Source organism: Coloeus monedula (assembly GCF_965178545.1).
Source record: "Coloeus monedula genome assembly, chromosome: 33".
Classification (NCBI taxonomy): domain Eukaryota; kingdom Metazoa; phylum Chordata; class Aves; order Passeriformes; family Corvidae; genus Coloeus; species Coloeus monedula.
The window spans coordinates 2,293,507-2,307,178 of record NC_138813.1 but is presented as its reverse complement, the minus strand read 5'-3'; the positions used below and the strand labels follow the sequence as shown (position 1 = coordinate 2,307,178).

Below are 13,672 nucleotides of genomic sequence, written 5' to 3'. Positions count from 1 at the left end.
CCCCAGAGTAACCCCGAAAAGGACCCCAGAGTGACCCCAGAGTGACCCCGGAGTGATCCCAGAGTGACCCCGGAGTGACCCCAGAGTGATCCCAGAGTGACCCCAGAGTGACCCCGGAGTGACCCCAGAGTGACCCCAAAAAGGAGCCCAGAGTGACCCCGGAGTGACCCCAGAGTGACCCCAAAAAGGACCCCGAAAAGGACCCCGAAAAGGACCCCAGAGTGACCCCGGAGTGATCCCAGAGTGACCCCAGAGTGACCCCGAAAAGGACCCTGAAAAGGACCCCGAAAAGGACCCCAGAGTGACCCCGGAGTGACCCCAGAGTGACCCCAAAAAGGACCCCGGAGTGACCCCAGAGTGACCCCAGAGTGACCCCAAAAAGGACCCCGGAGTGACCCCAGAGTGACCCCGGAGTGACCCCAGAGTGACCCCAAAAAGGACCCCGGAGTGACCCCAGAGTGATCCCAGAGTGACCCCGGAGTGACCCCAGAGTGACCCCAAAAAGGACCCCGGAGTGACCCCAGAGTGACCCCGAAAAGGACCCCGGAGTGACCCCAGAGTGACCCTGGAGTGACCCCAAAAAGAACCCCGGAGTGACCCCAGAGTGACCCCGAAAAGGACCCCGGAGTGACCCCAGAGTGATCCCAGAGTGACCTGAGTGACCCCCCAACTGACCCTGGAGGGAGCCCAAAAGGGACCCCAAAAAGGACCCCAGAGTGACCCCAGAGTGACCCCGGAGTGACCCCAGAGGGACCCCAAAAAGGACCCCGAAAAGGAGCCCAGAGTGACCCCGGAGTGACCCCAGAGGGACCCCAAAAAGGACCCCAAAAAGGACCCCGAAAAGGAGCCCGGAGTGATCCCAGAGGGACCCCAAGAGGGACCCCGAAAAGGACCCCGAAAAGGATCCCAAAAAGGACCCCAAAAAGGACCCCGGAGTGATCCCAGAGTGACCCCAAAAAGGACCCCAAAAAGGATCCCGAAAAGGAGCCCAGAGTGACCCCAGAGTGACCCCAAAAAGGACCCCGGAGGGACCCCAAAAAGGACCCCAGAGTGACCCCGGAGTGACCCCAAAAATGACCCCAAAAGGGACCCCAGAGTGACCCCAAAAATGACCCCAAAAGGGACCCCAGAGTGACCCCAAAAATGCCCCCGGAGTGACCCCAAAGTGACCCCAGCGTGACCCAGGATGGACCCTGGGACCCCAAAATTGAAGGAAAATCCCCCAAATTGGGAAACTCCCCCAGAATTCCAGGGAAAAGCTCAGAAATTCATGGAAAATCCCAAAAATTTGAGGGAAAAGCCCCAAATTAATGGGAATCCCTCTTAAATTTGAGGAAAATCCCCCAAAATTTAGGGGAAATCCCCCAAAATTGAAGGAAAACTCCTCAAAATTCAAGGAAAATCCCCCAAAATTAGGGAGAATCCCCCAAATTTAGGGGAAACCCCCAAAATTGAAGGAAAACTCCCCAAAATTTAGGGAAAATCCCTCAAAATTCAAGGAAAACTCCCCAAATTTAGGGAAAATCCCCCAAAATTTCAGGAAAATCCCAAAAATTTCAGGAAAATCCCCTAAATTTGAAGGAAAATCCTCCCAAAATTCAAGGAAAACTGCCCAAATTTAGGGAAAATTCCCCAAATTTATGGAAAACTCCCCAAACTTAGGGAAAATCCCTCAAAATTCAAGGAAAATCCCCCCAAAATTGCAGGAAAACTCCCCAAATTTCAGGAAAATCCCAAAAATTGAAGGCAAACCCCCCAATTCTCCTCCCCCCCCCCTCCCAAATTTTCCCCTTTTTCCCCCAAAAATGCAAACTCGGAACCCCCCAGGATTTTTTGGGAATTTTTATTCTTCTCCAGGAGAATTTTTTGGGAAGGGGGAGGGGGGTGGGGGAGGGGATTAAATAAGACAAAAAAGGCGGGAACGGGAGAAAAGTGGGAAAATTCCCGGGATTTTGGGTTTTTTTCCTTTCCCCCAAATCCCAAAAAACAGAAAAAAAAAAAAAAAAAAACAACAAAAAAAAACCAAAAACGGGAAAAGCCCCGAAAAAATTTGGGATAAAAAACCCGGAGGAATTTCTGCCAAAAGCGTCCAAAAAAATTCGGGAATGGCGCCGGGATTGGGGGGAATTTCGGGAATTTGGGAAATTTTGGGGAATTTTGGGGATTTTTGAGGGATTTATTGCGGAATTTGGGGATTTCTGGGAGGAATTTGGGGGATTTTTGGAGGAATTTGTGAAGGAATTTGAGTTTTTTGAATAAATTTTGGGATTCTTTGGGAATTTGGAAATTTTGGGGGGAATTTTGGAAGGAATTTGGGGATTTTTGGAGGATTTTGGAGGGATTTATTGCGGAATTGGGATTTTTGGGAAGAATTTTGGGGATTTTGGAGGAATTTGTGAAGGAATGTGAGGATTTTTGGAAGAATTTGGGGATTTTTGGAGGAATTTTGGGATTTTTTGGAAGGAATTTGATAAATCTGAAAGAATTTGAGGATTTTTTCAGGAATTTTGGGATTTTTTTTGAATTTGGGAATTTTTTGGGGAATTTTGGAAGGAATTCGAGGAAATTCTGAGGATTTTGGAGGGATTTATTGCGGAATTTGGGGATTTTTGGGAGGAATTTTGGGGATTTTTGAGGAATTTATGAAAGAATTTGAGGATTTTTTGGAGGAATTTGGGGATTTTTGGGGAATTTTTTAGAAATTTGGGGATTTTTTGAAGGAATTTGAGGATTTTATGAAGGAATTTTGGTGTTTTTTGGGGGGAATTTGGGGATTTTTTCAGGAATGTGGGGACTTTTTCGAGAATTTGGGGATTTTTTCGGGAATTTTGGAAGGAATTTGGGGATTTTTTGAGGATTTTTGAGGAATTTATTGTGGAATTTGAGGATTTTTGGAGGAATTTGTGAAGGAATTTGAGGGTTTTGGAAAGAATTTGGGATTTTTTCAGGAAATTGGGGATTTTTTGGAATTTCGGAATTTTTGGAAGGAATTTGATGAATCTGTGAAAGAATTTGAGGATTTTTTTCAGGAATTTTGGGGATTTTTGGAAGGAATTTGAGGAATTTCTGAGGATTTTTGAGGAATTGATTGCAGAATTTGGGGATTTTTAAATAAATTTGGGATTTTTTGAGGATTTTTTTCAGGAATTTGGGGAGTTTTTGGAGGAATTTTTGTGAAATCTGAGGAATTTGAAGGAATTTGGGGATTTTGTGAAGGAATTTGGGGATTTTTTTTGAATTTTTGGAGTAATTTTGGGATTTTTTTTGAATTTGAGAAATTTATGAAGGAATTTAAAGATTATTTTCAGGATTTGGGGGATTTTTTGGAGTTTCAGGATTTTCTTGGGAATTTTGAAGGAATTTGAGGATTTTTTGAGGAATTTTGGCAATTTTTGGGAGGAATTTTTTGAGGAATTTGTGGATTTTTTGAGGAATTATTTTAGGATTTTTTGAAGGAATTTGCCAATTTTTTGGAGGGAATTCTGGGAATTTTTTGAGGGCATTTCCGAATTTTTGAAGTATTCAGGGATTTTTTGGAAGGAATTCGCAGATTTTTTGAGGGAATTTCGGGAATTTTTTGGGAGAATTTCAGGAATTTTCTGAGGGAATTTCAGGAATTTTTAAGGGAATTTCAGGGAATTTTTTAAAAATTCACAGGGTTTTTTTGAGGAATTTGTGGATTTTTTGGAAGGAATTCGCGAATTTTTGGAGGGAATTTTGGTAATTTTTTGAGGGAATTTCAGGAATTTTCTGAGGGAATTTCAGGAATTTTTGAAGAATTCGTGGATTTTTTTTGAAGGAATTTGAGGATTTTTTGAGGGAATTTCGGGAATTTTTGAGGGAATTTCAGGAATTTTTGAAGAATTCACTGATTTTTTTGAGGAATTCGTGGATTTTGAAAGAATTTGAGGAATTTTTTGGAGGGAATTTCAGGAATTTTTTGAAGAAATTTCAGGAATTTTCTGAGGGAATTTCAGGAATTTTTGGAGGGAATTTCAGGAATTTTTAAAAAATTCACAGAATCTTTTTTTTGAGGAATTCGTGGATTTTTTTGAAGGAATTCGTGAATTTTTTGAGGGAATTTCAGGAAGTTTTTGAGGGAGTTTCAGGAATTTATGAAGAATTCACAGATTTTTTTGAGGAATTCGCGGATTTTTTGAGGGAATTTTGGGAATTTTTTGAGAGAATTTCAGGGAATTTTTGAAGGAACTTCATGAATTTTTAAGGGAATTTCAGGCAATTTTTAAAAAATTCACAGATTTTTTTTTGAGGAATTTGCGGATTTTTTGAGGGAATTCTGGGAATTTTCGGAGGGAATTTCAGGAATTTTCTGAGGGAATTTCAGGAATTTTTGGAGGGAATTTCAGGGAATTTTTGAAGGAACTTCATGAATTTTTAAGGGAATTTCAGGCAATTTTTAAAAAATTCACAGATTTTTTTTTTGAGGAATTTCAGGATTTTTTAGAAGGAATTCGCTGATTTTTTGAGGGAATTCTGGGACTTTTCGGAGGGAATTTCAGGAATTCTTTGGAGGGAATTTCAGGAATTTTTGGAGGGAATTTCAGGGAATTTTTGAAGGAACTTCATGAATTTTTAAGGGAATTTCAGGCAATTTTTAAAAAATTCACAGATTTTTTTTTGAGGAATTTCAGGATTTTTTGGAAGGAATTCGCGGATTTTTTGAGGGAATTCTGGGAATTTTCGGAGGGAATTTCAGGAATTCTTCGGAGGGAATTTCAGGAATTTTTAAGGGAATTTCAGGCAATTTTTAAAAAATTCACAGATTTTTTTTTGAGGAATTCGTGGATTTTTTGGAAGGAATTCGCTGATTTTTTGAGGGAATTCTGGGAATTTTCGGAGGGAATTTCAGGAATTCTTCGGTGGGAATTTCAGGGAATTTTTTAAGGGAATTTCAGGCGATTTTTTAAAAAAAACCTCACAAACAATTTTTTTTTTCTGGAATTCCCGCAGTTTTTCCTGGGAATTTTGGGAATTCTGGGAACGGGCGGGGGGGGGGGCGGAACCTTGGGAACCCTGAGCCGCTCCGGGAACAATAATTTAGGGAATTTTTGGCAGGAAAAGGGGGTGGGATACAAAAAGTGCCTGGATCCGGAGGCTCCCGCAGCCCCGCCCCGCTCGTCAGCCGCTCGTTAATTAATGAACGCCTTAATGAGCTCCGGGGAGCCCCCCCCGCGAGGGGGAGAGGGGCTCTTATTGCCTTGGGGGGAGGGGGGGGAAGGCTCTGGAATGTTCCAGATCCCTCTGGAATGGTCGGGAACCCCCTGGAATGTTCCAGATCCAGAGGAAGAGTCCTGGGAGCCTCTGGAATGTTCTGGGAGCCTCTGGAATGTTCTGGGAGCCTCTGGAATGGTCGGGAACCCCCTGGAATGTTCCAGATCCAGAGGAAGAGTCCTGGGAGCCTCTGGAATGTTCTGGGAGCCGCTGGAAGGTCCTGGGAGGCTCTGGAATGTTCCAGATCCAGAGGAAGAGTCCTGGGAGCCTCTGGAATGTTCTGGGAGCCGCTGGAAGGTCCTGGGAGGCTCTGGAATGTTCCAGATCCAGAGGAAGAGTCCTGGGAGCCTCTGGAATGTTCTGGGAGCCGCTGGAAGGTCCTGGGAGGCTCTGGAATGTTCCAGATCCAGAGGAAGAGTCCTGGGAGCCTCTGGAATGTTCCAGAGCCCCCTGGAAGGTCCTGGGAGCCTCTGGAAGGTCCTGGATCCATAGGGAGGGGTCCTGGGAGCCTCTGGAATGTTCCAGATCCAGAGGAAGAGTCCTGGGAGCCTCTGGAATGTTCTGGGAGGCTCTGGAGTGTTCCTGATCCCTCTGGAATGTTCTGGGAGCCGCTGGAAAGTCCTGGGAGCCTCTGGAATGTTCCAGATCCAGATGAAAGGTCTGGGAGCCTCTGGAATGTTCTGGGAGCCTCTGGAATGTTCTGGGAGCCGCTGGAATGTTCCAGATCCAGAGGAAGAGTCCTGGGAGCCTCTGGAATGTTCTGGGAGCCGCTGGAATGGTCGGGAACCCCCTGGAATGTTCCAGATCCAGAGGAAGAGTCCTGGGAGCCTCTGGAATGTTCTGGGAGCCTCTGGAAGGTCCTGGGAGCCTCTGGAATGTTCTGGGAGCTTCTGGAATGTTCTGGAACCCCTTGGAAGGTCCTGGGAGCCTCTGGAATGTTCCAGATCCAGATGAAAGGTCTGGGAGCCTCTGGAATGTTCTGGGAGGCTCTGGAATGTTCCAGATCCCTCTGGAATGTTCTGGGAGCCTCTGGAAGGTCCTGGGAGCTTCTGGAATGTTCTGGGAGCCTCTGGAATGTTCCGGATCCAGATGAAAGTCCTGGGAGCCTCTGGAATGTTCCAGATCCCTCTGGAAGGCCCTGGGAGCCTCTGGGAGGTCCTGGATCCATAGGGAGGGGTCCTGGGAGCCTCTGGAATGTTCCCGAATCCCTCTGGATCCCAAACGGATCCCAAATGGATCCCAAACGGATCCCAAACGGATCCCGGGCCCCTCTGGATCCCCTCAGGGCTCCGGAAAAGCTCCGGCAGCGCCGATTCCCGACGGATCCGGCCCAGTCCCAGGAGGGCTCCTCAGGCCCGGGAGGGAATTCCCAAATCCCGGCGGCTCCCGGCCCCTCAGGGCTCCAGGTGGCCCCGGTGGCCCCTCAGAGCTCCAGGTGGCCCCGGTGGCCGCTCAGAGCTCCAGGTGGCCCCTCAGAGCTCCGGGTGGCCCCGGTGGCCGCTCAGGGCTCCAGGTGGCCCCTCAGAGCTCCAGGTGGCCCCAGTGGTCCCTCAGAGCTCCAGGTGGCCTCTCAGAGCTCCAGGTGGCCCCTCAGGGCTCCAGGTGGCCCCGGTGGCCCCTCAGAGCTCCAGGTGGCCCCAGTGGCCCCTCAGTGCTCCAGGTGGCCCCGGTGGCCCCTCAGGGCTCCAGGTGGCCCCTCAGGGCTCCAGGTGGCCCCGGTGGCCCCTCAGTGCTCCAGGTGGCCCCTCAGAGCTCCAGGTGGCCCTGGTGGCCCCTCAGAGCTCCAGGTGGCCCCTCAGGTCTCCAGGTGGCCCCTCAGAGCTCCAGGTGGCCCCGGTGGCCCCTCAGAACTCCAGGTGGCCCCGCAGGGCTCCAGGTGGCCCCTCAGAGCTCCAGGTGGCCCCAGTGGCCCCTCAGAGCTCCAGGTGGCCCCTCAGAGCTCCAGGTGGCCCCAGTGGTCTCTCAGGTCTCCAGGTGGCCCCTCAGAGCTCCAGGTGGCCCCGGTGGCCCCTCAGAACTCCAGGTGGCCCCTCAGAGCTCCAGGTGGCCCCTCAGAGCTCCAGGTGGCCCCGGTGGCCCCTCAGAGCTCCAGGTGGCCCCGGTGGCCCCTCAGGGCTCCAGGTGCCCCCGGTGGCCCCTCAGAGCTCCAGGTGGCCCCGGTGGCCCCTCAGGGCTCCAGGTGGCCCCTCAGGGCTCCAGGTGGCTCCAGTGGCCCCTCAGTGCTCCAGGTGGCCCCTCAGGGCTCCAGGTGGCCCCAGTGGTCTCTCAGGTCTCCAGGTGGCCCCTCAGAGCTCCAGGTGGTCTCTCAGAGCTCCAGGTGGCCCCGGTGGCCCCGCAGGGCTCCAGGTGGCCCCTCAGAGCTCCAGGTGGCCCCGGTGGCCGCTCAGAGCTCCAGGTGGCCCCTCAGAGCTCCAGGTGGCCCCAGTGGCCGCTCAGAGCTCCAGGTGGTCTCTCAGAGCTCCAGGTGGCCCCGGTGGCCCCGCAGGGCTCCAGGTGGCCCCTCAGAGCTCCAGGTGGCCCCGGTGGCCGCTCAGAGCTCCAGGTGGCCCCTCAGAGCTCCAGGTGGCCCCAGTGGCCGCTCAGAGCTCCAGGTGGTCTCTCAGAGCTCCAGGTGGCCCCGGTGGCCCCTCAGAACTCCAGGTGGCCCCTCAGAGCTCCAGGTGGCCCCAGTGGTCTCTCAGGTCTCCAGGTGGCCCCAGTGGCCCCTCAGGGCTCCAGGTGGCCCCACTCAGGGCTCCGGGTGCTCGGTGGCCCCGGAGAAGATGCGGGCGAAGCGCCGGAGCTGCCGCGCGGCCGAGCTGGACTCGTGCTGCAGGCGCCGGTTGTTGTGGCGCAGCGTGGCCACCTCGGCCTGCAGGAACTCCTTGTCCTGCTTCTCCTGCGGCCAGGCGGCAGCAGCGCCGGGAGAAACGGGGCAATTTCAGCCAAAAACGGGCGGGTTAGGGAAAAAAGGGATTGGGGGGGGGTTGGAAGGGTTTGGGAGGGAATTTGGAGGGAATTTTGGGGGAAAAAAGGGGAAATTTTAGCGGAAAATGGGGATTTTTTTAGGGGAGAAAGGGATTTTTGGGGGGGGTTTGGAAGGGTTTTGGAGGGAATTTGGAGGGAATTTGGGGAAAATGCGGGATTTTTCAGGGAATTCCTGAGGAGTTTGGGGGATTTTGGGGAAAAAACGGGATTTTTTAGCGAAAAATGGGGATTTTTTTAGGGAAAAATGGGGATTTAGGGGGGGGGGTTTGGAAAGGTTTTTTAGGGAGTTTGGAGGGAATTTGGGAATTTGGGGAAAATGCGGGAGTTTGTAGGGAATTTTGGGGAATTTTGAGGGAAAAAGGGGGAAATTTTAGCGGAAAATGGGGATTTTTTTAGGGGAAAAAAGGGATTTTTGAGGGCTTTTGGAAGGGTTGTTTTAGGGAATTTGGGAATTTGGGGAAAATGCGGGAGTTTGTAGGGAATTCCACAGGAGTGCTGGGAGAAACGGGGCACTTTCAGCCAAAAACGGGCGGTTTAGGGAAAAAAGGGATTTGGGGGGGGGTTGGAAGGGTTTGGGAGGGAATTTGGAGGGAATTTTGGGGGAAAAAAGGGGAAATTGTAGCGGAAAATGGGGATTTTTTTAGGGGAGAAAGGGATTTTTGGGGGGGGTTTGGAAGGGTTTTTAGGGAATTTGGAGGGAATTTGGGGAAAATGTGGGAATTTGTAGGGAATTCCAGGGAATTTTGAGGAAAAAAGGGGGAAATTTTAGCGAAAAATGGGGATTTTTTAGGGAAAAAAGGGATTTTGGAGGGAGTTTGGAAGGGTTTTGGAGGGAATTTGGGGAAAATGCGGGAATTTGTAGGGAATTTTGGGGAATTTTGAGGGAAAAACGGGGAAATTTTAGCGGAAAATGGGGATTTTTTTAGGGAAAAAAAGGGAAAAAAGGGATTTTTGGGGGCTTTTGGAAAGGTTTTTTAGGGAGTTTGGAGGGAAAATGGGAATTTGGGGAAAATGCGGGAATTTGTAGGGAATTTTGGGGAATTTTGAGGGAAAAAGGGGGAAATTTTAGCGGAAAATGGGGATTTTTTTAGGGGAGAAAGGGATTTTTGGGGGGGGGTTTGGAAAGGGGAAATGGAGATTTTTTTAGGGAATTTGGAGGGAATTTGGGAAAAATCCGGGATTTTTCAGGGAATTCCGGAGGAGTTTGAGGAAAAAACGGGGAAATTTTAGCCAAAAATGGGGATTTTTTAAGGGAAAAAAAGAGAAAAAAGGGATTTTTGGGGGCTTTTTGAAGGGTTTTTAGGGAATTTGGAGGGAATTTGGGAATTTGGGGAAAATGTGGGAATTTGTAGGGAATTTTGGAGGAATTTGGGGGATTTTGCGGGAAAACCAGGAATTTTAGCGAAAAATGGGGATTTTTTTAGGGGGAAAATGGGGATTTTTAGGGGAAAAAGGGATTTTTGGGGGGTTTTGGAAGGGGAAATGGAGATTTTTTTTAGGGAATTTGGAGGGAAAATGGGAATTTGGGGAAAATGCGGGAGTTTGTAGGGAATTCCGGAGGAGTTTGAGGAAAAAACGGGGAAATTTTAGCCAAAAATGGGGATTTTTTAAGGGAAAAAAAGGGAAAAAAGGGATTTTGGGGGGCTTTTGGAAGGGTTTTTTAGGGAATTTGGAGGGAATTCCAGAGAATTTTGAGGAAAAAACGGGGAAATTTTAGCGAAAAATGGGGATTTTTTTAGGGGAAAAAAGGGATTTTGGGGGCTTTTGGAAGGGTTTTTTAGGGAATTTGGGGAAAATGCGGGAGTTTGTAGGGAATTCCACAGGAGTGCTGGGAGAAACGGGGCACTTTCAGCCAAAAACGGGCGTTTTAGGGAAAAAAGGGATTTGGGGGGGGTTGGAAGGGATTTGGAGGGAATTTGGAGGGAATTTTGGGGAATTTTGAGGGAAAAAGGGGGAAATTTTAGCGAAAAATGGGGATTTTTTTAGGGGAAAAAGGGATTTTTGGGGGGGTTTGGAAGGGGAAATGGAGATTTTTTTAGGGAATTTGGAGGGAAAATAGGAATTTGGGAAAAATGCGGGAATTTTTTAGGGAATTTTGAGGATTTTTAAGGGAATTTGGGTTTTTTTGGGGGAAAAAGGAGATTTCTGGGGAATAATGGGGATTTTTTAGGGAATTTTTGGGTTTCTTTATGGAATTCTTGGAATCTTTTAGGGAATTTTTGGGATTTTTAAGGGAATTTGGGGATTTTTTTGGGGGAAAAAGGAGATTTTTAGGGAATAATGGGGATTTTTTAGGGGATTTTTGGGATTTTTAAGGGAATTTGGGGGTTTTTTTTGGGGAAAAAGGAGATTTTTAGGGAATAATGGAGATTTTTTAGGGAATAAATGGGATTTTGGGGTAAAAACGTTGGATTTTGGGTGCCCCTCACCTTCTCCAGGTCGCTGTGGAGCTGTTTGAGCATCGCTTCCAACTGGGAAACTTTTCCTGGGAGGTCCAGGGGGGCTGGGGAGGGGCTGGGGGGGCAAAATTTGGGAAAAATTTGGGATTGGGAGGGGCGGGAATAGGAAAAAGAGGGAAAAAAGCACCAAAAATGCAACAAAATCGGCCAAAAAATGGCCCCAAAACAGCCCAAAAAGTGCCCCAAAAATGGCTCCAAACAACCGAAAGTCACCAAAACCAACCCCAAAATTACCCCAAACCGCCCCAAATCCAACCAAAAGCTGCCCAAATACCCCAAAACCACCCCAAATTCCCCAAAATCCCCCTAAATTCCCCCTTTTCCCCCAAATTCGACCCCCAAGTCCCCAAAATCCCCCCAAATTCCTCCTTTCTCCTCAAAATCCCCCCAAATTCTCCCTTTTCCCCCAAATTTGACCCCCAACCCCCCCCAATCTACACAAATTCCCCCTTTCCCCCCAAAATCCCCCCAAATTCCCCCTTTTCCCCCCAAATTCCTCCTTTCCCCCCAAAATCCCCCCAAATTCTCCCTTTTCCCCCAAATTCTCTCCCCAAACCCCCAAAATCCCCCCAAATTCCCCCTTTTCCCCTAAATTTGACCCCCCAACCCCCCCAAATCTACACAAATTCCCCCTTTCCCCCAAATTCCCCCTTTTTCCCCAAAATTCTCTCCCCAACCCCCCAAAATTCCCCCCAAATTCCTCCTTTCCCCCCAAATTCGACCCCCAAACCCCCAAAATTCCCCCCAAATTCCCTTCCCCCCCAAATTCCCCCTTTTCCCCCCCAAATTCCCCCTTTTCCCCCCAAATTCCTCCTTTCCCCCCAAAAATCCCCCCAAATTTGCCCCTTTTCACCCAAATTCAACCCCCAAACCCCCAAAATTCCCCCAAATATCCACCCAAATTCCCCCTTTTTCCCCAAAATTCTCTCCCCAACCCCCTAAAATTCCCCCCAAATTCCTCCTTTTCCCCCCAAAATCCCCCCAAATTTGCCCCTTTTCCACAAATTCTCTCCCCAAACCCCCAAAATCCCCCAAATTCCCTTTTCCCCCCAAATTTGACCCCCAACCCCCCCAAAATCCCCCTAAATTCCCCCTTTCCCCCAAAAATCCCCCCAAATTCCCCCTTTTCCCCAAAATTCTCTCCCCAAGCCCCCCAAAATCCCCCCCAAATTCCCCCTTTTCACCCAAATTCGACCCCCAAACCCCCAAAATTCCCCCCAAATTCCCTTCCCCCCCAAATTCCCCCTTTTTCCCCCAAATTCCCCCTTTTCCCCCCAAATTCCTCCTTTCCCCCCAAAAATCCCCCCAAATTTGCCCCTTTTCACCCAAATTCAACCCCCAAACCCCCAAAATTCCCCCAAATATCCACCCAAATTCCCCCTTTTTCCCCAAAATTCTCTCCCCAACCCCCCCAAAATTCCCCCCAAATTCCTCCTTTTCCCCCCAAAATCCCCCCAAATTTGCCCCTTTTCCACAAATTCTCTCCCCAAACCCCCAAAATCCCCCAAATTCCCTTTTCCCCCCAAAATTGACCCCCAAATCCCCCCAAATTCCCCCTTTACCCCAAAAATCCCCCCAAATTCCCCCTTTTCCCCAAATTCTCTCCTCAACCCCCCCCAAAATTCCCCCCAAATTCTCCCTTTTTCCCCCAAATTCGACCCCCAAACCCCCAAAATCCTCCCAAAATTCCCCCTTTTCCCCAAAATTCTCTCCCCAACCCCCCCCAAATTCCCCCTTTTTCCCCCCAAATTCCTCCTTTCCCCCCAAAATCCGCCCAAATTTGCCCCTTTTCCCCCAAATTCGCCCCCCAAAATCCCCCCAAATTCCCCTTTTACCCCCCAAATTTGACCCCCAACCCCCCCCAAAATTCCCCCGAATTTCCCCTTTCCCTCCCAAATTTGACCCCCAAACCCCCCAAAATCCCCCCAAATTCTCCCTTTTTCCCCCAGATTTGACCCCCAAACCCCCAAAATTCCCCCTTCCCCCCCAAATCCCCCCAAATTCTCCCTTTTTCCCCCAAATTCAACCCCAATTCCCCCTTTCCCCCCAAATTCTCTCCCCAAACCCCCCCAAAATCCCCCCAAATTCCCCCTTTTTCCCCCCAAATTCTCTCCCCAAACCCCCCCAAAATCCCCCAAATTCCCCCTTTTTCCCCCCAAACCCCTCCAAAATCCCCCAAATTCCCCCTTTTTCCCCCCAAATCCCCCCCCCAGCCCCCTTGAGAACCCCAAATCTCCCCCTCCCCCCCCCGGATTTTGGGGGTACCTGAGGGGGGGGGGGAGGGGCGCCCCCCGCGGGGCTCTCTCGGGGGGGGGAGGGGGCGGCTCCGGGCTCAGGGCGGGGTCGGTCAGGGAGAACAGGGACACGGCTCGCTGCACTGGGGGGGGCAGAGCCACCAAAATCACCCCAAACACCCCAAAAAGCGCCCCGGAACGCCCCGAAACCACCCCGAAACCACCCTGAAACAGCCCAAAATGCCCCCAAAACACCCCAAAACCAACCTGAACCAGCCCAAAATGACCCCAAACACCCCAAAAAGCGCCCCGGAACGCCCCGAAACCACCCCGAAACCACCCTGAAACAGCCCAAAATGACCCCAAAACACCCCAAAACCAACCTGAACCAGCCCAAAATGCCCCCAAACCACCCTGAAACAGCCCAAAATGACCCCAAACCACCCTGAAACCACCCTGAAACAGCCCAAAATGCCCCGAAACCACCCTGAAACAGCCCAAAATGACCCCAAACCACCCTGAAACAGCCCAAAATGACCCCAAAACCACCCTGAAACAGCCCAAAATGACCCCAAAACACCCCAAAACCACCCTGAAACCACCCTGAAACAGCCCAAAATGACCCCAAAACACCCTGAAACAGCCCAAAATGCCCCCAAACCACCCTGAAACAGCCCAAAATGACCCCAAACCACCCTGAAACAGCCCAAAATGACCCCAAACCACCCTGAAACAGCCCAAAATGACCCCAAAACCACCCTGAAACAGCCTAAAATGACC

The 13,672-nt window shown here is 49.8% G+C and overlaps 1 protein-coding gene and 1 long non-coding RNA gene across 3 annotated transcripts in view; one reads left to right on the top strand and one right to left on the bottom strand.

Annotated features, from left to right (window-relative positions):
• Nucleotides 1–333: 333 nt before the first annotated feature.
• LOC309583773 lies at nucleotides 334–955 on the top strand. Of its 2 annotated transcripts, none has more exons than XR_014227170.1 (3): nucleotides 334–458; nucleotides 638–716; nucleotides 866–955. It is a non-coding gene; the product is annotated as an uncharacterized lncRNA (long non-coding RNA). The 2 variants fall into 2 exon arrangements; XR_014227171.1 differs by having other exon boundaries at nucleotides 638–738; nucleotides 876–933.
• Nucleotides 956–7,960: 7,005 nt separating this feature from the next.
• Nucleotides 7,961–13,672, bottom strand: part of LOC309583836 (signal-induced proliferation-associated 1-like protein 3) — a gene marked incomplete at both ends in the record, with an annotated part of 96,317 nt that continues 90,605 nt past the window's right edge. The window contains 3 exons of the mRNA XM_082299663.1: nucleotides 7,961–8,110; nucleotides 10,629–10,713; nucleotides 12,924–13,035. Of these exons, the coding sequence (XP_082155789.1) occupies nucleotides 7,961–8,110; nucleotides 10,629–10,713; nucleotides 12,924–13,035 (347 nt within the window). The remainder of the gene's footprint in view (nucleotides 8,111–10,628; nucleotides 10,714–12,923; nucleotides 13,036–13,672) is intronic.